Source organism: Misgurnus anguillicaudatus, chromosome 20 (assembly GCF_027580225.2).
Source record: "Misgurnus anguillicaudatus chromosome 20, ASM2758022v2, whole genome shotgun sequence".
Lineage (NCBI taxonomy): Eukaryota > Metazoa > Chordata > Actinopteri > Cypriniformes > Cobitidae > Misgurnus > Misgurnus anguillicaudatus.
The window spans coordinates 8876908-8899860 of NC_073356.2; the positions used below are offsets into that span (position 1 = coordinate 8876908).

Here is a 22953-nt window from a genome sequence, read left to right on the forward strand (position 1 = left end):
GGCAAGAGTCAACCACCAAGCAAACATAAACAGCATAGGTAATCTAAATCAGTATGTCAGGGCAGGCAGCAAACAATCACAAACGATATACAGGCACGGGTCAAAAACAAAGAAAGACACAGAACAGAATGACTGGCTGACAGAATAATGCTCAGCAGTGCAGACATTTTAAGCACAATACTTTGCAACATGTGAGAGTAAGAGCATGGTTTATATAGTCCGGATAATTACAAACAGGAAACAGTTGTGGTGATGAGCCGGCTAGTGCAAGGGATGATGGGTAATTGAGTCCTGAGGGTGATGAATGGATGGAACCTCTGAAGGCCAGCAGAGGGAGCCATGATGACTATCATTACACTACGGATGACACAGAGCCTCCAATGCCTACGAAAAAGGTTCTGTCTGTAAGAAAAGACTAAGGGGCATTTCCTCGAATGCCAACAAACTTTTCCAGGTGTGACAACAGAATTCCATGAACAACTGTCAAACAATGCACTTAAATCTTAAAGTATTAAAATGATCACAGGTTCAACAGATAGCAGAATGTCATTTAGTACTAATAATATTTAATAGTGCAGGTTATTTCTTAAACCAAACTGAAACTTTTTAAAGGAGGTTGTTTGAATTCATAAAACTCTGCAACTGTACTAATACTGCTTTCTTTATAATTTTATCTATAAAAAGTAATTAGATAAAAGAGTTTATTTTTATGCACTTGATTAACATAGTTTGACTTCAATAAGCTGGAATTGATAGGATCTATGACCAAACTTTTTTTTAAAAATGGGTAAGAACAGTGTAGAGAAAGAAGAAAAGAAGTAGTAAGGTTCAGCTTGGCAACTGTATCCACTAGACAAGGCATAGTAATAGACAAAAAGGAACCATGTGTGCATGCACAGACCATAGTACAGTATTTTTACCTGCCCTGAAATTGTAAAGAGTTCATATATTGTTTAAAGTAGTCAAAACATCAGCAGGAATCTATTCTCCTTACTCTTATATATTCCCAAACAAAACCTAAACTCTAAAGAAAGGGAACAAATGTGTTTGTGCCCATTTTAGGTGAGAACCCCTAAAATATGATGCCATTTTAGATTTCTGTTACAGCGCCCTTATGTGGACATGCAAAATACCACATATTCATAAATAGCAGCTTGTGGGGGTTTTTGGACATCAGTATAACCACACAATGGGTCTTTTGTTGGGTTTTTAACAACACAAAGCTCTTTCAAACGCATGAGAACTGATGTTTCCATAGCTGATACACAGCAGCAGAAAACACTGGGATCTAATACTGTGATTATAACTTGCGAAATAGGAACAGTTGCTTCAGGAAGTCCTTAATATCTGGGGCAAAAGGCGGGGCGATGAAGAGAAAATGAAAGTTAAACACCCTGACTCCAGGAACACAAAAAGAAAAGTTTTGTTGTGGCATCTCCTTTGAGTTTGATTCAGTGAATGTTACTGTCAGACATTTAAAGCTGTCGATTTGAGTCATCGAAATTAAAATGGACACAAGGTGAGTGGATTTGCATATCATTGTGTACAAAGATACAGCTGTTAAAATAAGTATTAACATTGTTAATCACAGTTTACATATTGACATAAAACTTCTTACCATATGTTGATAACAATTCATGCAATCCACACATTCAAAGAAATCAAACTATAGATGTACATGAATAAAGTTATGTGTAGTGTAAAATGACACAGGGGAAAAGTTAATATTTGCCATCAGTTGGGACTGAACCAGCTGTTATGATTTGCACTGACAAAGGTCACTGTCTCATGCCTTTTTGCACCATTCTTTGCTTCAGGGTTTCAATATGGACATATGGTTTGATTTCTTGCATGGGTTCTTATCAACACCTGGTAAAAATTTCATATCAATATCACCACTTATAATATATTTACTAAAAAATGTGATTGATATGTAGACTTCTACTTCTAGGGGTGAGCGGGGCACAAACTAACGTGGGGTTAATTGTAATGCAGTTACTTTACAGAGCAATTTGTGTTTTTGGTCTTTTTCTCTTACTGTCCGGAGGATGATCTCCTGTGAATTTGTAAAAAGTTTTGATGTGTTTTGGTTAAGATTTTGAAAAAAGAGTGTTTTGGGGGCATAAAAGTAAATTTCTTCTTCTTATGTTTATTTTTTTTCCGATTTCTGAGTTGGGTGTGTAAGACACAAAATACAACCTTATATTATTTTAATTACTGATTTGTTATCTAAAACAAAGCATTTTGAAACATGTCAGCAACTCCTAGTAAATTATAGCTGGGATTAAAAACATTTTTACACAGCAGGGTTAGTTGTCATGCGGTGTTAAACCTCCAGTATTTCCAGTGAAATGAAAACATTTATATGCATTGATGCTTAACACAAGGATGGTTAAATGAAGGATCATGGATGGATGAATTTGTGGACATCTATATATTATAGGCAGATATATAAACAATATCCACATTTAGTATATAGACAGAATTTTATTGAATTATTTGTGTTTCAAATTTTCTAGCAGGTGTTTCAACAAACCCTCTGTTTGTTACAATGAACCCCACCCATTGGATAAGTAGTAATGTTTGCTCTCCCCTACAATAACGGTAGGTCGCACAAACAAACTTTAAGGGCTCTATCTTACACCCGGCGCAATGCAGCGCAATGCGCGACGCAAGCGTCTTTCGCTAGTTTCCACCCTAATTTTCACGTTTAGCGCCGCGTTGTTTAAATAGCAAATGCATTTGCGCCCCCTTTTGCGCCCATGGGCGTTCTGGTCTGAAAACGAGGTGTGTTCAGGCTCATTGTTAGCGCGTTGCTATTTTTAAGCAACTAATAGACTACGCCATTGACCAACAAAAACCTGGTCTAAAGTCTAAAGTCAATGCCGCAATATGTTTTTTGTTATTTAAAGAGCGCATTAGTAATATGCGCCTATAAACGGGACGACAATGCGGGTTTGCTTATCACAAAGTACATGAATGCGCAGCAGCACAAAAATGCTTTTAAATATGAAAGATTAAAGGATTCAATGTAAAAGATTATTATTGAGTCTCTTGGACATAAATGAGGACTAATTATGAGACGTTAGAAGGCGCAAAGAGCTGCTTTACCTATAGCCTGGTAAGTAAATAAATGCTTTGCTTTAAACAAATGTATCTGTTTTTAAATGTTTTTTTAAATGCTACCTCACGGATTTATTATATGATGACTCCGTTTGTAAATTCTTTATCTCCTGTTTGTTACAAATAAAGTATTTTTACAGTACAAACCTTATCTTACATACTTGTAAATTATTTTTTGATGATATTGGATAGCCATACATTTAAAGCAATTACAAGCCTGACAATGCGTTTAGATCGTTAAAATAGGGCCCTAAGTGTTCATTTGTAGCAAAGAGGTGTGTGTTGACTGTGTAAATAAAAGATTAATCTAACATAAATATGTTTTGAATTATAGAGCCAAAGTCAAAAAGCGCTCTCCCCTACTAATTATTTTTTTCTTGGCCTGCCATTTTTTATTTTAGGGATAAACTACAGGAGTTACTGTCTGAGTATGTTGTGGACACCCTCGGCTACATTCAGACAGTCAGAGACTTCTGTGACAGAGTGGACAAATGGATCCTTCAGAGAGAGACGGAGCTGGACACGATAAGAGATATTAAAGATCAGGCAGACAAAATCAGTCTTAAGTTTGACCATGTTAAGAGCTCAGAGAATAAAGTCAAGGGTTTTGGCGAGTACCTGTGGAATGGTTTGACTCAGGTGACAGCTGACTCCAGACGTCAAACACTGGAGAAGACGCTGGGTGCTGTCCTGAAGGACACTTTTGAGGGGCTGGAGAAACTTGAGCACTTCCTGGATGCAGTAGAGAAACTAGCTGTTACCTCGCTATTTGTTTTCACTGAACAAAGTTTCCTGCCAATGGGCGAGAGTCCTGCATGTGTGCGATCGGTCATCACAGCTGCAAGAATGGCCTCTTCTCTACTTATTCACTTTAAACGAAATAATGAAACATTTTTTCTTCCCATTCTCAATAATGTAGAGGTCTTGGCCTTTCAGCTAGACAAATACATAAACATTACACAACAGCTTTGTATGAAAATGGAGAAAAAGTTAGTTTGTGACATTTCTGTGATGATTATAAAATATTTAAAAACTAATTTTACAACAAAAGTAATACCTTTTATTTCTAAATATTCTAAATCTTATTCTGAAATCTTTGTGAACCTGTTTCCGATTTTGTTTTATTTTTTACAGGTCTAAGAGTGTATTATGGTCTGGAGACATACATGGGTGAGTATTTTAAAAAATGATTGCATGTTATTGTTTTCCCTGTATGTTTTTGACTGTACTAAAGCAAAAAATACCACAATATGTTTGTAGTAGGGCTGTCAAAAGATTAATCGCAATTAGTCCCATACAAAATAAAAGTTTGTTTTTGCATAATATATGTGTGTGCACTGTGTGTAATTATTTTGTATATATAAATACACACACATGCATGTATGTATTTAAGAAATTATATATATATATATATATATATATATATATATATATATATATATATATATATATATATATATATATATATATATATATATATATACAACAGTTCTTTCTGGTTCTCGAATCTGATTGGCTAAGAGCTATGCGATATTGTGCTGATAACGGCACTGTAACCGCTTCACCTTTCGTATTATTCCGCTACCTAGTGAATGGAGGTCCTAAGCAGGCTCATCTCTGAATGGAGAAACTGCACCCACACACGGACCTGGACACACACAAACGCGCTGTTTTGAATCATGCTCCGTGTGTCTCATTAGTTCACTAGCTCGTAAATCAGTCTGTGCATCCCAATCGGAAGTTATTATTCCGTCAAAGATCAGCGCTCTTGGATGTTACGTTAAACTTAATGGGATTAATGTCTTGTCACGTCGTGTGGACACTTGGAAAGAGGATTGTAAACACTCATTTTCTGGAGCTATATCTCTTATCAGAACGCGAAAACACCGTGGAATATAAAGAAACGGCTTTTCCGTCCAATGAGTTGTTATGAGATTCAAAGCAGCCGAACGTGTTTCCTGTCATTCTGGCCGCTCTCAAATCCGTGGCGGAAGAAGTAGTTCTCAAACAAAGAGGCTTTTAAAATAACTCCGTTGTTGTTTTCTAGTTTTCGTTTTTCAAACGTGTGCCGTTGAACTGTTGTATAAAAGCAATATCGCTCTCGGAGTCGTGTGATATAGCTCTATATCACAGCCGTGATGATATAGAGCTATATCACACTCCTACTCGAGCGATATTGCTTAAATATATATATATATATATATATATATATATATATATATATATATATATATATATCGATTTTGATATATTTTGTATTATATATAGATTAAAAATATATATACATACATAACATTTTTCTTAAATGTGTACATGTATGTGTGTATTTATACAGAATAATTACACAGTGCACAGATGTATATTTTGCAAAGTCAAACTTATATTTTGTATGCGATTAATCTTTTTACAGCCCTAGTTTGTAGATATTTAGGAAACATGCTTAGTTCACAAAGCTACAATGCTATAACCAGTCTACTTTGAAATGTGGGTTCTGTATAAGAATGCCTGCTTTTGTTTTTGGTCTGTGTGATCACACCCACTGCACATTTACCCAGGTCCAAGAGAAATAAACTATAGGCTACTACATATTTGTTGTCCCCGTACTATTACTTTGCAAACTAACAATTTACACTATTTTACAACTTATGAGGAATATCATAACATTTTATTATAATTACGTAGCACGCAACCACTGAAAGTTATAAAAATTATTGTTATAAACGCTATTAAAAGCCACACTAAAATGTGTAAGTTTGATAAAATTATGGTACGTACACACAAAATGTGAAGCATCGCATTCCTTACTTTAGATTACTTGTGGGATATAACTTTGTGTCATGCGAATTATCCACTTTAGTTTAAAGGGATCGTTCACCCAAAAATGAAAACTCTGTCATCATTCACCTAATCTCATGTTAAATTGGTAAATTTTGTTGTTCTGATGAACACAAATGAAGATATGTTGAGAAATGTTTGTAACCAAACCATTCGTGGACCCCATTGATTTCTATAGTAGGAAAAAAGAATACTATGGAAGTAAATGGGGTCCATGAATGGTTTGGTTACAAACATTTCTCAAAATATCTTTGTGTTTATCAGAACAACGAAATTTATCAATTTAACATGAGATTGAATAAATGATGACAGAATTTTCATTTTTGGGTGAACTATCCCTTTAATATTTTCAACTTGCACAGAAGACGAATGGCACATGTTTGCAGCAATCATGCCGCCCAATTTGGATCATTCACATCGCCCCCCGCAAGTTTGCGTCTGTTCACATCATTGCATTGACTTTGTATGTACAGCATAGTTAAATTCGCAGCCTGATCTCATTAAAATTCATACGTATTTTACGAGTTGGCTAATTCGTGTGAATTTGTATGAAGTGAATCATATAAAATGTATGATAATCATTAATGAAATAATAAAACAATAATTATAAAACAGCCCGTTCTGGTTCTTCATTCATTACATAAGTATCACTGCGCCACTGTTGCTGCGTACTGATTTTTGAAAATAAAAACCACAGTCTTTAACTCTTTCACCGCCATTGACGAGAATACCGCTATTATCCACCAGGTGGCATATTCCGCAACTTTTTAAACCCGGAAGTATTGCCCTATGGCAAGCGGCTGCATGTTTGTGTTTGTTTTAAAGATCGCTCTGAATGGGATCTCTATTAAAAGTCCGTCACAAAAATGAAATTATCTCTGCTTTTTGCTCAAAATGTGGTGTTTTTGCAGAAACCTACCCATATTCAAAAGCTGATTACAAAAGAACCACTGAAGGTAGGATGAAACGTTTTTTTTTTGTAAGCAGAGGGTCTGTTCTTTCATTTGGTATATTGTATGTTTATATATTTAAAGAAGAACATTTCCTGGAAGGCCTTAAACTTTTGTGAAAATCATGAAAAACGCTGGCGCTGGTTGGCAACTTTTTTTAAAAACGCTGGCGGTGAAAGAGTTAATCATATTTAAATCTTTCTACAATTGTACAATTAATGGCAATATCCAGATACATGTCAATAAATATTGTTGAGCCATCTCGTCAATAAAGAGAAAACGCTTCTCTTTATTGTTCTTTAACTTCAAATCCGCATTTCCGCTATTATCCACTAGATGGCGATCTTACCCAACTTAAACACTGAAGCATTCACTCAACATTAAAAACACTGTGTAAGTTTTGATCAGGCTCTGAATCTGATCTCTCAAAAGCTCTTCAAAAAAACATAATTATCTCAGCGTTTAGCTGAAAATTTGAGAGGTGATAAGAGAACAAATGAAGGTAGGATGAAAAAGGTTTTTTGTTGTTTGAAAGCGGAGGGTCTGTTCTTTGATTTTATATTTTATGTTTATTTAAAGAAGATAATTTTCCTGGAAGGCATTAAATTGAAACTGGGTGGCAACTTTAAAAAACAAACGCTGACAAGAGTTTAGCATGCTTCCAAGCATATTTGATCATCACTTCAACAGTTGCACGTTATAAATGTTAATGTATAAATTAGATGAATGTTGATTTATGAAAATAAACACCACAGTCTTAATCATATTTTCATTGTGTCTTTGCTACATTTGTGTTTCTTGGGAACTGCGCTCTGTTGCAGACACACTTGATTCTGAGGAACTACTTTGTTTGGCGGAAGAGTAATATTTGTACTAATATAATTTCAACTGATTTGTGTTTTATTTTATGAAATTCTGCTTTGCATATAAGGTAACTGTTTAATTAAAGCAATAAGCCCCGCGAGGCAGTGGCGTTGCGGTGCATTTTGTGACAGCTAAGGGGTTTTAGGCACTCCCCTTTGCGTCGTGCCTAACAACGCCCCTTGGCTGTTTTAGAGTGCACTGGTGACCCACTGCTTCGCGGGGCTTATTTGCTTTATAAAACCCCACCCCTAACCACAACACCACACACAAACGTACAATTGTGGTTGTATGAATTAATACGAATTAGCCACCTTGTAAAATGCGTACATGAGGTTGCATTGGCGTCTGGCTTCGAGTCTGAGGTGGGGGCCAGAGTTAAAACCCTATCCGATATTTAGAATTTGGACTGTGGTACGAGGTACAGCTACTGGTTGTCAAAAGCACATATAGTGCCTTTACAAAATGTCACAATAACATGTACCTGATCTTTACACCTAATCTCTTTAAAGTTGTAGGAAGGCTGATCATTTAGTCAAGTTTAATTTGAACATACTTGAGACCTCTATGCAAAAACTGCTTGATCATTTGACCCAGTTGAGCATAATAAGGTAAGATATTATCAGACCTTTACTCTAGATGAATTACAACTCTGCCATTAATCTCAAACTCCCTTCTCTCCTTGTCCAGGATGGACAGTCACACCAAGTTGGCATTTCTTTTTAAGGAAAATGCTTTGAAATTTATTGGTTTGTTCAGTCAGCGTCACTCTAGGATGGAGCAGTTCCTGTCAGATTTGGAGGAAAGTGCAGTTCAGCTGGACAGGATGAAATTTGGGGCCAATATCTCCACTGTAGCTGGTAGTTCAGTGGGGTTAGCAGGTGGCGTCTTGTCCATTGTCGGCCTCGCTCTTGCTCCTGTCACTGCAGGAGTGTCTTTAGCTCTCACTTTGACAGGAGTCGGTCTGGGGGTGACCAGCGGAGTCAATAGCTTGGTCACGGGTATCACTGAAACAGCAGTCAACATTCACCATGGTAAAAATGCACAAAACATTTTCCAGATGTACGTGGATGATGTGGAAAAGATTCAAGGTTGCTTGGAGCAGGCAATAGAGGAGGGTGTAGAAGGGCCTGATGTGGTGGATATTACAACAGCGATCACAGCTGGGAAGTTGATAGTCCGTGTTGGAGGAGTAGGCAAAAGTATTGATGCCATTGTGGACACAGCGTCAGCTATTAAAGTCCTTAAAAGTGAGGAGATAGTTGCCACTGCAACCAGGATAGGGCTGCAGGAGGCACAAAATACCCGTAGCATTCCCAAACTGGCTGCAGACCTGCCTGACATTGGGCAGCTGGCAAAAGGGACACCACTAGCACTCTCGAAAGGAGCTAGAGCTGGATTCATCACTTTAAATGCCCTGTTTATTGGCTTGGATGCCATTTTCATTTGCAGTAACAGTATAAGTCTGGCAAAAGGGAGCAAGAATGAAACATCTAAGCTCATCCGCTCCAGAGCAGCTCTGTGGAAATCTGAGCTTGAGGCCTGGCAGAAAATTAATGATTCCTTATGCATAGGAATATGGAGGTTAAGGAAGAGCCTGAAAGTGTTGGAGCAACCCTTTATTCTTTAGATTTAGACATGTGTGTGTAGGAAATTTTAACATATGTGAAAATATAGAAAAAAAAGTATTTAGTATTTGCACTTGTCCAATCACACACCACAGCAACCGTTACTATGCGAGCACGTCCGACAAACATTAACACCCGCGGCGTTTGTAAATCGGACATAAGTTACCCCCAGAGATTGTATGGGGGAGTTGTGTTCTTTCCATTCCCAAAGCCGAAAACACAACGTGAGCGGTGCATACAATTGATAAAACAGTGTGGATGGCCCCACTCCCAGTTAAATGTGTCGAACATTTACGAAGTATAAATACGTCTGCACAAAGGTTAGGCTTACAGCTAACTAGTTACAGTGTTGTCTAGATCTAACTACATGCAAGAACACAAATTGGACCAAAGTTATAATTACCATGAATATAATTGCCAGAATGTTAACCTACTCTCCAAGCTAGGTTTAATGACTTCTTTAGCCAACATTAGTTAACATGTTAGCTAACGCTAGCTACATTATCTGCGGTTGTGTTGGGACTTTCAGCTCCCCAACTTTATTTTTCGTCAGTTTACAGTCAAACATAGCGCCCTAACAACTTTAAATAATTTGTTTTTATCTTTCGTGTAGCATTTTATGAACTGAAAACCTACTCCTGAGTTTCATAATCCTGTAAATGCTGTGCAATTTTATTATATTATACATTTTATTTATTATATTATCTGTTCCGCAACTTTTAAGCCAAAGCAATTTCCTATTTGTGAATTCTGGTTATCACCAAAGGAAATAAAACATTATGATTCTCAAAACGACAGAGAAATGTTAGTTAGCTTTGAATGGCTTTGAAGCACATGTAGGTTTAGCTAGCTAACATACCCTTGTATTTTAACAAAATAGCTACTCGCAAGACCATACCATACGGATATCGCGGAGGTATTGCTCCAAAAAAGGTCACTGACACGCACGGGTATACCGCTTTCCGTCATGGCAATCTGTCGCGCTGGTCATTTGTTTGTCAGAAGTAGCAACAGTAACTAAGGGGGGCGGGGCTCAGCAAAAGGCTAATTCCAGCATTATGGATGTGACGTTTGCACTCAAAACTAAAATAATGAATTCGTCAGAGAATGCACTTATTACCAATATATTGAACTTGATCTGTTTATATTTTTTATTTCTACACATATCTGAGGAAGAAACAATGTTATGGCCATGATATTTCTCCGTTATGGACGTATGACAATTCTAAAATTTGCACTTAAAGCAACACTATGTAGTTTCCATGTAAAAATGAATTACGTCTCCCCCATGTGGTTGAAAAGAGCAACAGTGTCTGGTATCAGACACTCTTCTGCAGGCAGGGGGAGGGGCGGGGCTGTGTTTCCTACTCTCCACCGCCACTTTCAGAGTGTGCTTGTAGCAGCTAGGAGGCTGCTCAGGTTGCAGCAACAGTACAATTTGTCCAGTTTAAAGGTAAAAAACTACATAGTGTTGCTTTAACTATGGAAAAATGCCTTTGCATGCTAAGTGACTTACAAAAGCAAAGAAAAACAGAAAATTGTTTTGTTAATATATATAATAAAAAAATTGCATATCTATGGAGGTCTAAGCTATGTACTGTATATTTAATTTACAATGTCAAATAACAAAATATTTGATAAATAAGTGGAGTGGAAATGTGATTGTTTTGTGTCTTTTTGATTGATTGATTGATTGATTGATTGATTGATTGATTGATTGATTGATTGATTGATTGATTGATTGAATGAGGGGAGTATTTACAGTATATATTTGCATTTAGTGTTATTTGCATTAAGGAAGTGTGAGACATTTAGATGTTTCATTTTGAAGGATCCTACCGTAGATCATCATGTGCAGAATATTTTATTGTGTTTTTTTTTAGTTTATTCCTAATCATTTATTTACATAATCATCATAATCATTTTGAAATCATTAGTTATCCATATAATTGTTTATTTGATTATTTAATTTTATTTTTATTATTATCCATTTCATTATTATCATTTTTATCATTATATTATTGTTTATTCATTTATTCATTCATTATTATATTTCTATATTTTATTCATTTATTCATTCATTATATTTGTATGTATATGTCTTATTGATTTCATTGTTGTTTAGTCTTATAGTGGTCTCACATTTGTGAAGTTTCACGAGCTGTCCTGTCTCTCTGTAAACAGAGATAGATAAAGAAAATGTTTATGGAAGCTCAAGGTTTGTGGGATGTTGCTATTAAACAATTTTTGATATAATGCTTGTTAGACGAGGTTTGAACATTGAGACATATGCAACTGAAACTGTCCGCCAATAAAACTCGGTGCTATGTCATCAAAACCTTTGTCTCGTGTCCTCTGCTTGTGCTCTTCTCTAGCAACAATCGATCAACCTCTTAACTGACAGAAGCCTGTTAAACAAGTACATTTATATTTTCTAACTTGATCTGGTGTCCAGGGCTGGATCATAAGTTTTTTTTGTTTGGTGTGGAGACCTGATCTAACAGTTCAAACACTGACAGAGTGATATAAAATTGCTAAATGTAAAATAATATTTTAAAACATTGCAACAGTGGAAATATGTCAAAGGTTATTACATTTGCAGTATAATCTTGAAGGAAAATATGCACCTTAATAACATATGGTAGTGTTTTACCACAGAAAACCTGTGTATATAAATAATTCAACTATAAACACAAAAAATTTGGAGATGCCATACTATATACACCCTTTTTGACAAAAGCATGGTGAAACAAATGTTATGATTTTGTAATGTAGCAGGTTCTGTTACATTACAGAGCATTTTCACAATAATTAAAATAATACATTTTGATTGAACTATAACCATGCATCCTATGTGTAAAATGTATAATGCATTACATAAATAAATTGCCTAAACACATATTGGTTTGGTTGTGTTCTTGTGGGCAGGCAACCATTTGCTTTTGATGCATGTTTACTACAAACCCAATTCCAAAAAAGTTGGGACACTGTACAAATTGTGAATAAAAAAAGAAATGCAATAATTTACAAATCTCATAAACTTATATTTTATTCACAATAAAAAAAATGAATAACATATCAAATGTTGAAAGTGAGATATTTTGGATTTCATGAGAGCTACACATTCCAAAAAAGTTGGGACAGGCAATAAGAGGAGTTTAATGTACATATAAGGAACAGCTGGACTTATAAGGTCATTTGGCAACATGATTTGGTATAAAAAGATCCTCTCAGAGTGGCAGTGTCTCTCAGAAGTCAAGATGGGCAGAGAATCACCAATTCCCCCAATGCTGCGGCGAAAAATAGTGGAGCAATATCAAAAAAGAGTTTCTCCGAGAAAAATTGCAAAGCATTTGAAATTATCATCATCCACAGTGCATAAAATCATCCAAAGATTCAGAGAATCTGGAACAATCTCTGTGGTTAAGGGTCAAGGCCGAAAAACCTTAGACGGGCCCTTAGACAGCATTGCATCACATAGAGGAATGTTACTGTAATGGAAATTACAACATGGGCTCAGGAATACTTCCAGAAAACATTGTCGGTGAACATAATCCACTGTGCCATTCGCCATTGCCGGCTAAAACTCTATAGGTCAAAAAGAAGCCATATCCAGTGGTGGCTCATGACTGCCCATTTAAGGGGCGCAACTTCAAAATAAGTGTTTGGAGTGTCATGTGTGTTGCTTGTGTTTTCAAAATATGTGTTTGTTGCGTCATGTGAACCATGTGCATTAGGTGTTTTGTCAAAATAAGTGCCTGCTGCACACGCGTCAAAATGTTTATGATTAAAGAGATGCTCACGTATACAAAATACATGCAAGACACTCCCTTAACAGTAAACTCTGATTATGCATGAGATTATGCAAGTATCTGGCAAACGCAAGCGTCTCCATAAACTGTTTAGACTCGTCTGCAGCATGCACTTATTTTGACAAGACAATTTAAAGAGCATAGGACCACTCGATGCGCAGAACACATATTCTGAAATTATGAACCACACACATGACTGGCTACATACATGTTGTGAAGAACTTTGCATCGAGCACCCCCGAAAAAAAGTCACTGGCCCATTCTAAACATGATCCAGAAACTGTTCTGTGGTCAGATGAATCAAAATTTGAAGTTCTTTTTGGAAAACTGGGACGCCATTTGATCCGGACTAGAGAGGACAAGGACAACCTAAGCTGTTATTAGCGCCAAAGAGTATAGAGGCACAAGAGGGGAAACTCTCATTCGTTTTTGGCAACAGTCACTGAGTGGAGCTTCAGTAGCGCGGCCGCCATTTTGGAATGAAAATTCTCACAGCCAATTCATTCTCAATTCGTTCTCAGTGAATCTCACAGCCAAATCAGAAGCGCAATAGTAAGTTTCCTAAATTCAAATTTTGTTCACTTGCTACACCTACACGAAATTCTGTCTTGTATTTGTTGTGTTGTTGTTGTTATCAGTTGTGGAATCCAATCATTAAATAGATACACATTTGAGGTAGTTTTCTTGCTTTATTATGTAATTCTATTTTATGCTACTTTACACATATACTATTATTAGTTACTCCACTAGGTATGAAATATATTTTGTACATATTAATCCCCTGGATCCCGCTACAAACATGATAATCTTATAGAACATGATGCTCTGTCTGTTATCCTAAAACTGTGTTTTTTTTTTACTTAATCCATTTCGAGCAATTCAGATGTATATGTGTGTATATTTGTATGTATATGGAGCCAAAATATTATGTGTGGATGAGTTTATGTCGGTATGTTTGTATGTAAAATTAGCCAATATAAAAGTGGAAGACTTGTCTAAATATCTGAAAATAAGCTGTAAAAAGGGATTAATGATCACTGGTCTGATTGTATGTTATTCTGTGTTATTATCATTCAGTTTGAATTTGATCTTTTAATGTACAAAGTAGCTGATATTGCCATAATTTCTAGTTGGCTCTCAAGTCGCTTTCATTCCAAAATGGCGGATTTGTAGGGCTGCTGCTGGGCGCTGGTGTTGCAATGGAACGTTCTATTGAGTTTCCCCTCTTGTGCTTCTATACTCTTTGTTAGAGTAACCGTTTCAGAAACCTGCATCTCTGATGGTTTGGGGTTGCATGAGTGTGTGTGGCATGGGCAGTTTACACATCTGGAAAGGCACCATCAATGCTGAAAGGTTTATCCAAGTTCTAGAACAACATATGCTCCCATTCAGACGTCGTCTCTTTCAGGGAAGACCTTGCATTTTCCAACATGACAATGCTACACCACATACTGCATCAATTACAACATCATGGCTGTGTAGAAGAAGGATCCAGGTACTGAAATGGCCAGCCTGCAGTCCCACTCATAGAAAACACTTGACCGTTGAGCAACTAGAAGCCTGTACTTGAGCAACTTGTCTCCTCAGTCCCCAGACGTTTTGAAGTCTGCAGACAAGTTGCTCAAGTTTAGGCTTCTAGTTGCTCAACGGTCAAGTGTTTTCTATGGGTGGGACTGCAGGCTGGCCATTTCAGTACCCGGATCCTTTTTCTACACAGCAATGATGTTGTAATTGATGCCGTATGTGGTCTAGCATTGTCATGTTGGAAAAATTCTTGTCTATTGCAGACTATTATAAAAAGAAGATTCGATAATATTTAATAAAATAAATCTGTGTAAAACATAAACCTTTGCTTTCCAAAAAAGTTGGGATACTGTACAATTAACAGAATGCAATGATGTGGAAGTTTTCAAATTTCAATATTTTATTCAGAATACAACATAAATGACATATCAAATGTTTAAACTGAGAAAGTGTATAATTTTAAGGAAATGGCATCAACACATCTCAAAAGGGTTGGGGATGCCACACAGTGGTAAACATGGCCTTGTCCCAACCTTTTTGAGATGTGTTGATGCCATTTCCTTAAAATTATTATTGATATGTAATATACTGTCACTCGTTACGTATACAGAATGCTGAGTTTACAACAATATTTTGGATGTAAATATTATCGAATCATTGCTTCATGTTTCATGAAACATTTACATTGTTACAATTTTATTTAAAAAATATGTTATTGCATTATTTTTCTTTAAAACAAGACCAAGCTTAGGCTTATATTCATTTGAAGGTGCACATCAACTTTTCACCAATCACTAAGAGGGGGGGGGGGGTTTAACTCTTAACCATGTTTTTGTGGTGAACGTATAGCAGCCATGGTTTTTTTTGTGTGTTTGTGTATTGATAACTATTTAGTAATGCAATAAAATATTCTAGAGCTGGGCTATGCATAACTAGAAAAATGCATTTTTGTAATTAATAGCTTGTTGTTATTATAGCTTCTGTCATGTTTGTTTAATCGTATTTTAAATAACTGTGTCATTTTGGAAGGTTATGAGTCCCCCCAGTGGAACATTGTTGACAAACACCGGTGTAGATGTACGCATTGTGTCAATAGATGGCAGTATAGAGGTGTCAGTGTGAAGTGTCATCACCAGCAGAAGAAGCGGCTTTCCCCATCTCGCTGTTCATTGGCTGCGCGTGCTCGGCTCTGTCTGTCGGAGTTGGCGCGAACGTGCACGCTGGCGCGAGACAAAGAGCATCCTGTACTCCCGCGGAAACAGCACCGGCGTTAAAATCGTTATCCGTTCAGTGTACGAGCGGTATCTGTTCTACGACTGGTTATGGCTGACAAAGAAGGTCAGTAATGTTTCATTTTGCTAGTTGTGTTGCGGTAGGTAGTTAAATGAAGCCGGCAGGTTTTTGTTAGCTGGTTGTGGTGTCTGTTCATTCAGCGCAGGCCGAATCCCGCCATAACCACACAGCATTGCTTGCTACTGTCATATACTTTAATATCCAAGAGCTTCTTATTTATTCAGCAGTGCATTTGTAATCAAAATAGTTTCTACTATGGGAACTTGATAGGCAATAATACGCATGTGTAACGTTAGTTGATTTAGCGGAGAATTAGCTGCGGCTAGTTTGTTTGGCTTTAAAGTTGGAGTCGCGTGTGGATTCAGTGAATGTATTTGCGTATCAGGGAATGTTCGCTATTGCTTTGAAGTGTTGTTGTGTACCTCACTGATATTGGATGATAAAGGCGTAATATTTATTTATCAGCTGTACTCAAAAACTCATGTAACGTTAATTTTCTAGATAGTTCAGATAACAGAGGCACTGCTGAATGGAACTGGTATAGTCTTTCATTTGGTTATACCTACAAACAAAAGAGTACATTCGAGTAATCTCACCGCAATTTAATAAAAATCGCGTGACTTTAAAACTAATTTAACAGGCTGTAGGTAAAGTTACTTTGTTATAGCCGGTTTGACAGATCCCTCTTCTTCTTCTCCCCCCCGCCCCCTTGTGTTACAGCTGCATTTGATGACGCGGTGGAGGAGAGGGTGATCAATGAAGAATACAAAATATGGAAGAAAAACACTCCGTTTCTATATGATCTGGTGATGACCCACGCTTTGGAGTGGCCCAGTCTTACTGCTCAGTGGTTGCCAGATGTCACCAGACCTTATTCACATCTATTCACTCAAAATTATCATTATGGGCCTTTTAAATATTTATTCTTCATGTGAGCAAAGCATTATGCAGACCAAAGGGTAGGGTCTGGTTTTTAGAAGTGCATGGAAACTACTACATGATACGGATATTAAGAACTCAATGACTACGTTTACATGCACAAAATTTTGTCAATCCGACTAGAATTTAATCCAATCGAAGGTTACGACGATAAAGTTTACGTGCACCATAAACATTGCAATCTGATTTAAATGTTCGTTTACATGTACATTATATAGCATCCGAACCGAAAGTCTGCGGTCTGACAGGGTTGCCAGACTCGTGTATCAAAACCATCCGACTGGACGTTTAAAACTAGCCCAAAAGCATCCCAATGACTATTCACAGCCCGAATACCAATAACTTATCAACAAAATCATTTAATCTCTAACCCGCAGAAAAAAACAACTTGTGGAAACAGTTTAAACAGTATCCAAAATCTAAACTCGAAAAAAGCAGAGGACTTGGCTACGCTTGCTACAGCATCTCTCGGAGTTCATGGTTTGCTCTGTATAAAAGTCAAAATTGAGTTGGAGTTGTTAAGATATTTTCAGATATAGGTAATGAAAACACACTTTTCAAAAGGCTCAATGCTATTTTATTACTTTAAGTAGCCTAATGTTTCAAAAGTACACTTAAACGCTGCAGAATTTAGTTCATCGCGTGTACAGCACGTGACCCCAATAACGTTACCTTAATAATGTGTGATGCGTTTTTGTTGCGTGTTTATGTGATGAGATTCATAAATATAATATGTGAACTTGGAGCACAAATGTTCCGCACATGTGCACAACGTATTTTTTGCATCCGATTGAGAAAATACTACGATTCACGCGTTTACATGCATACTTTTCTTCTGCTGATCGGATCACATAGTAATACACCACCCCCTTCAAATCCAAATTTACATCTGATCGTCCTCAATCGTATTGATTAAGGTGTTTACATGAAGACTTTTTAACTCGTTCGCCACCAGCCTTTTTAAGAAAAGTTGCCCACCCGCATTTTTGTGATTTTAACAAAAGTTTCACAAAATTCCTTGCAGGCAACATTATCTTCTATAAATATATAAACATACAAATATATCAAATGAAAGAACACACCCTCTGCTTTCAAACAAACAAACAAACACAATGGGGAAAAACGTTTCATTATATATGTACTTTTTCCACTTAATTTAACCACTGAATTATGGATATTTCTCTTCAAAAATAAAACATTTTGAGCAAAAAAACTTAAAAAAGTGCGTTTTTGTAAAGGAATTTATGTTAGCGATCAGACTCAGAATGACTATCAAACATAAAGGCAGTTAAAATAAATCATTAAATCTTTTTAACTTCCGTTTTTGATAAATTCGGTTTATCTAGTGGATAAAAGCGGTATTACACTTTCACTTTAAAATTCGTCCTGAAAGGCATATTTATCAGTTAAATATTAACTCATAATTGACAAGATAACTCGTCAATGGCGGTGAAAAAGTTAATTCGATTGAGCCATCAATACGATTACAAATAGATTATTTGGTTGCATGGAAATGTACCTAATAAAGCTGATATAGCACAAATGTAATTACAGTAAATGAGAGGCAAATGGAAAATTTGTAACACTAAATAAAGCCTCCATAAACATTTTTCCTTTTAGTATAAATAGATTAGGCTTAAGAATAAATATGAACTGGTATGGTCCAAAACACTGACAGAATTCTCACACAGAAGATATAAGCATTCAAAGCCTACATTTTGGCACATGCGCTAATAATAATAAACTTCTCATCAAATTTCCTGTCCAATCAAATCCTCTTTAGATGCTGCAGCGTCCCGCCCTCTGTTTTGTTACAGTACGTCTTTGCTGGACTATGCCAAAAAAAAGCTATTGGTTATTTTATTAGCTATTGGTTTTAATTAAACTGATCAAATAATGCTGCACATTCCAAGGCCACTAAAAATATTTACAAGACATATTTACTCCAAGTCCGACACCTCGTTTCAACACAATTTTACTGCATACCAGAATTTTGTTGTATCTAACACCATGTTAAAAAGCGTATAATGATTGGTCATTTACTGTCTGTCAGTGTTTTTCAATACAAACAAATATTGTAAGGAACAGAAAGATTGAATTGGTCGATTGACTATATTTATCTATCGCAAATAATTTAATCACACTTGTATGATAAAGGTGTTGAATTTTCATCCATACTGTTGGTCATTGTAAATAACTTTGTCAATATTTTACAGACCTGAAGGAAAGGATTTTAGTGTGCATCGTCTTGTTCTCGGCACACATACCTCAGATGAGCAGAACCACCTGGTTATTGCCAGCGTTCAGCTGCCCAATGATGATGCCCAATTTGATGCCTCACATTATGACAGTGAAAAAGGAGGTGAGTTGCTCTTTTCAATATGTTTAGGTAAGAATTAAAACATGTATATGATGTATAAGTCATTCAATCTGTTTTTTTTTTTTTTTAGAATTTGGTGGTTTTGGCTCAGTGAGTGGCAAAATAGAGATTGAGATTAAGATTAATCACGAGGGAGAGGTGAACCGGGCTCGCTACATGCCACAGAACCCCTGCATTATTGCCACCAAAACCCCAACTAGTGATGTGCTGGTCTTTGACTACACAAAGCACCCCTCTAAACCAGGTATGAGCGCTTCTAGAAACGTTTGCGCATTTTTTGGGATAAAAGTGATTATGGGGGAATTTTATATTTGCTGGTGTTGTTTGGAACTTTAATTTAAATACAAAACATTTACATATTTTTCTTTGCACCTGTAGACCCCTCTGGAGAATGCACCCCTGACTTGCGTTTAAGAGGGCATCAGAAAGAGGGTTACGGCCTATCCTGGAACCCCAACTTGAGCGGTTGCTTGCTGAGTGCATCTGATGACCATGTCAGACATTTGTACAGTCATTATCACCGATTTAGTTAAAGTCCCCCTGTAGTCAATAATTTTATCACTTTATGATTCGTCTTTGAGCATCATGATAGCTTATGTTAAAGTTTTTCCTGTGATAGTAATTTCTTTATGCTTACATGTAACTCCACCCTTGCCTCATTTAGTATGCGTGGATCTATAAATATGCAAATCAAACCTGCCTCTACTCAATCGCACAGCTTGGACCATAGATATGAATATGCAAATATGTCCCACATTTGGCAGTTTCAGACACAGAAGTTGAGCTGAAGCACCAGTGCTGCAATCGGTTTAGCATCTATGCATCATCCATATATAATATATCTATGGCTCGAACTACTGCTCCACTTGTTTAACTGTGATGTGATTGGTGACATGTTTGTGATGTAGAAAACTGTTGTCTTTGAGAAAACTCAAACTTTATGAAAAAAATACTCAGCAATTGTTTTGAATGATAAATTTGCACATGGTTTGTCTTAAACCATATTAAAACACCAAATATACATCTAAACAACAATAAGACTTAATCTTCACCACAGGGGGACTTTAAGAAAGTTTTAGTTTTTTTTCTCTAGATTTGGATCTTTCCTTTTAGTCATGTTCTTATGGTTTCTCCTTTATGCTTTATAGACTATCTGTCTGTGGGACATCAGCACGGTGCCAAAAGAGGGAAAGATAGTGGACGCCAAGACCATTTTCACTGGTCACACTGCTGTAGTGGAAGACGTGTCTTGGCATTTGCTGCACGAGTCACTGTTTGGGTCAGTCGCTGATGATCAGAAGCTAATGATGTAAGTCAAGATAATCTCTAATTCATTACCCTTCCCTCATGATATTTACCTTTGTTTGATAAGATCTAATGTGAGTATATATCTTTTCTCTTTCTTTAGCTGGGACACACGGTCCAATAACACATCCAAACCCAGTCATGCAGTGGATGCCCACACTGCAGAGGTCAACTGCTTGTCATTTAACCCCTACAGCGAATTTATTCTGGCCACTGGTTCTGCTGACAAAGTGAGAACTACATATATTCTTCAGGTATTTGTTAAATGTGGTTTCTATTAAGACTTGTGCCTCAAAGCTGCGCTTTTACTTCTGTTACAGACTGTCGCATTGTGGGATCTGCGAAACCTCAAGCTGAAACTTCACTCTTTTGAGTCGCACAAAGACGAAATCTTCCAGGTATTAACTCCCCATTAGTTAAAATTATAAATGGAGACTGTTGAACCCACTTTTTTTAAGACTTCTCTAAATGTGTCCACAGGTTCAGTGGTCACCCCATAATGAGACCATCCTGGCTTCTAGCGGAACAGACAGGAGGCTCAATGTCTGGGACCTCAGGTGGGTCATCTCATTTAGATTTTACTCTACTTGTGCTGTTAAAAAACTTTTTTGTTGTTGTACGTTAACAAGCATTTACTTTTACAGTAAAATTGGTGAGGAACAATCACCAGAAGATGCAGAGGATGGTCCTCCAGAGCTATTGGTTAGTACTGATCAGTTTTTAAATGTATTTATTTATTTGTAGTCTGCATTAATCTAAATGCAATACTTTTTTTTTTTTTTTAGTTCATCCATGGAGGCCATACTGCTAAGATTTCAGACTTTTCCTGGAATCCGAATGAACCATGGGTGATTTGCTCGGTGTCTGAGGACAATATCATGCAAGTCTGGCAAATGGTATGGACCCTATCAGCTTTTACTTAAATGAGCAATGATTTAACCACTCAGCCTACTCTTAGTGTGTGCTGTCTGTTAATAAGTATATTAAAGGAGAAAGTTTCATTATAAATGTCCTTTTATCATCTGGTTGTTAAATAGTTTGTGTTTTGTTTAGGCTGAAAACATTTACAATGATGAAGACCCAGAAGGGGCAGCAGACACTGAAGTCCAGGGATAAAGAAACTACCCTTCATATTCTTTCGCACTCTCTGTATAAAACAAAACTCTTCTCAAGACTGTCGGTCTACACAGTAGTGAAGAATTGAAGTGCTCTCTACCCCAAGTAAAGGAATAATCGACTATACCACCATCAGACATTTTGTACTATGTTATAGAGTATTTTTCTAAGCAATGTTGCATTGGTATTGGCCAGAATTTCCCTACTTACTTGACCAGTGTCTCATTATGATGTGCCCTTGCAGTTTGAGTATACTTTAAGTATAACTTAAATATTTAAAGGGTCTAGTATATTGTGATCTGAGTGCAGTGGTTCATTTGATTGTTTAGTAGTTTTTTACTTGTACTGCAAGTGCATTGTTTTCCCCCATTAAGCATCTTTTTATGTGCATGGCTAGATATATTGCTAACTTAAGCTCTTGTGTACTTTGACTTTGAGCTCACATAATGGTCAGATGGTATGTTGTTTCATGTCTTTTTAATATTGTGACTTTCAGTGTCTTTCTCTTGTATGTCCATACTGTTGTACAGAACGATATGAATAAACTGTTTTGTTGATAAAGTTTTAAATCTCATTGATTCACATTAAGTAGTTTTTGCAGATATTAGTGTTAATCCGATAATTGTGTGTTGTGAGAGTGGAAAAAGGGTTCTGAGAATTTTGTTTACAAAAACGTAGCTATTTCGTAAAATTACTAATGTTGCTATAGTGAATAGGCTATATATATTGAATGCGCTATGATCGCTCATGAAAATATGGCCAATTGAAACACATCAATTTAAAACTAAAACTCCCATATATCGCAAAACAACTACGCACCCATGACATGGGCTTTAAGCCCATAGATATTTTTTAACCTTATTTTATTGTCTTCAAGTTTTATCGTTTTATCTCCTACTCTCCCATCTGTAGCTGTTATAGATGAATGAACAATTGAATATTAATGCTAAAAACTGATATTTACCGAACTGAAATGATGTTGCTTTTATCGGTTATCAATTTAAATCGGTTATCAATTTTAATCAAATATATTTAAATAAATATAAATTACAATTACGCATTAACGGTATAATTATTATTACATAATAGGGACCAGTCCAGTATCCATAAAAAACAGAGATGGACCATAGTTTCCATTACATCCAATAAAATTCCCATTAAAACCATTAAATACAATCAAATTTCTG

General features: G+C 36.4%; 2 protein-coding genes across 2 annotated transcripts; both read left to right on the forward strand.

Annotated features, from left to right (window-relative positions):
* Positions 1-1101: 1101 nt before the first annotated feature.
* LOC129455700 (apolipoprotein L2) lies at positions 1102-11744 on the forward strand. The gene is made up of 5 exons (XM_055220455.2): positions 1102-1519; positions 3525-4112; positions 4258-4293; positions 8282-8380; positions 8460-11744. The coding sequence occupies exons 1-5, from the start codon at positions 1509-1511 to the stop codon at positions 9397-9399; spliced, it is 1674 nt and encodes a 557-aa protein (XP_055076430.2). The 5' UTR covers positions 1102-1508; the 3' UTR covers positions 9400-11744.
* A 4142-nt stretch (positions 11745-15886) lies between these two features.
* On the forward strand, positions 15887-22327 carry rbbp4 (retinoblastoma binding protein 4). Its single transcript, XM_073858062.1, has 12 exons — positions 15887-16071; positions 16747-16896; positions 19184-19327; positions 19416-19589; positions 19724-19839; positions 20494-20654; positions 20754-20880; positions 20971-21048; positions 21131-21207; positions 21295-21352; positions 21436-21546; positions 21704-22327. The coding sequence occupies exons 1-12, from the start codon at positions 16056-16058 to the stop codon at positions 21764-21766; spliced, it is 1275 nt and encodes a 424-aa protein (XP_073714163.1). The 5' UTR covers positions 15887-16055; the 3' UTR covers positions 21767-22327.
* Positions 22328-22953: the final 626 nt, after the last annotated feature.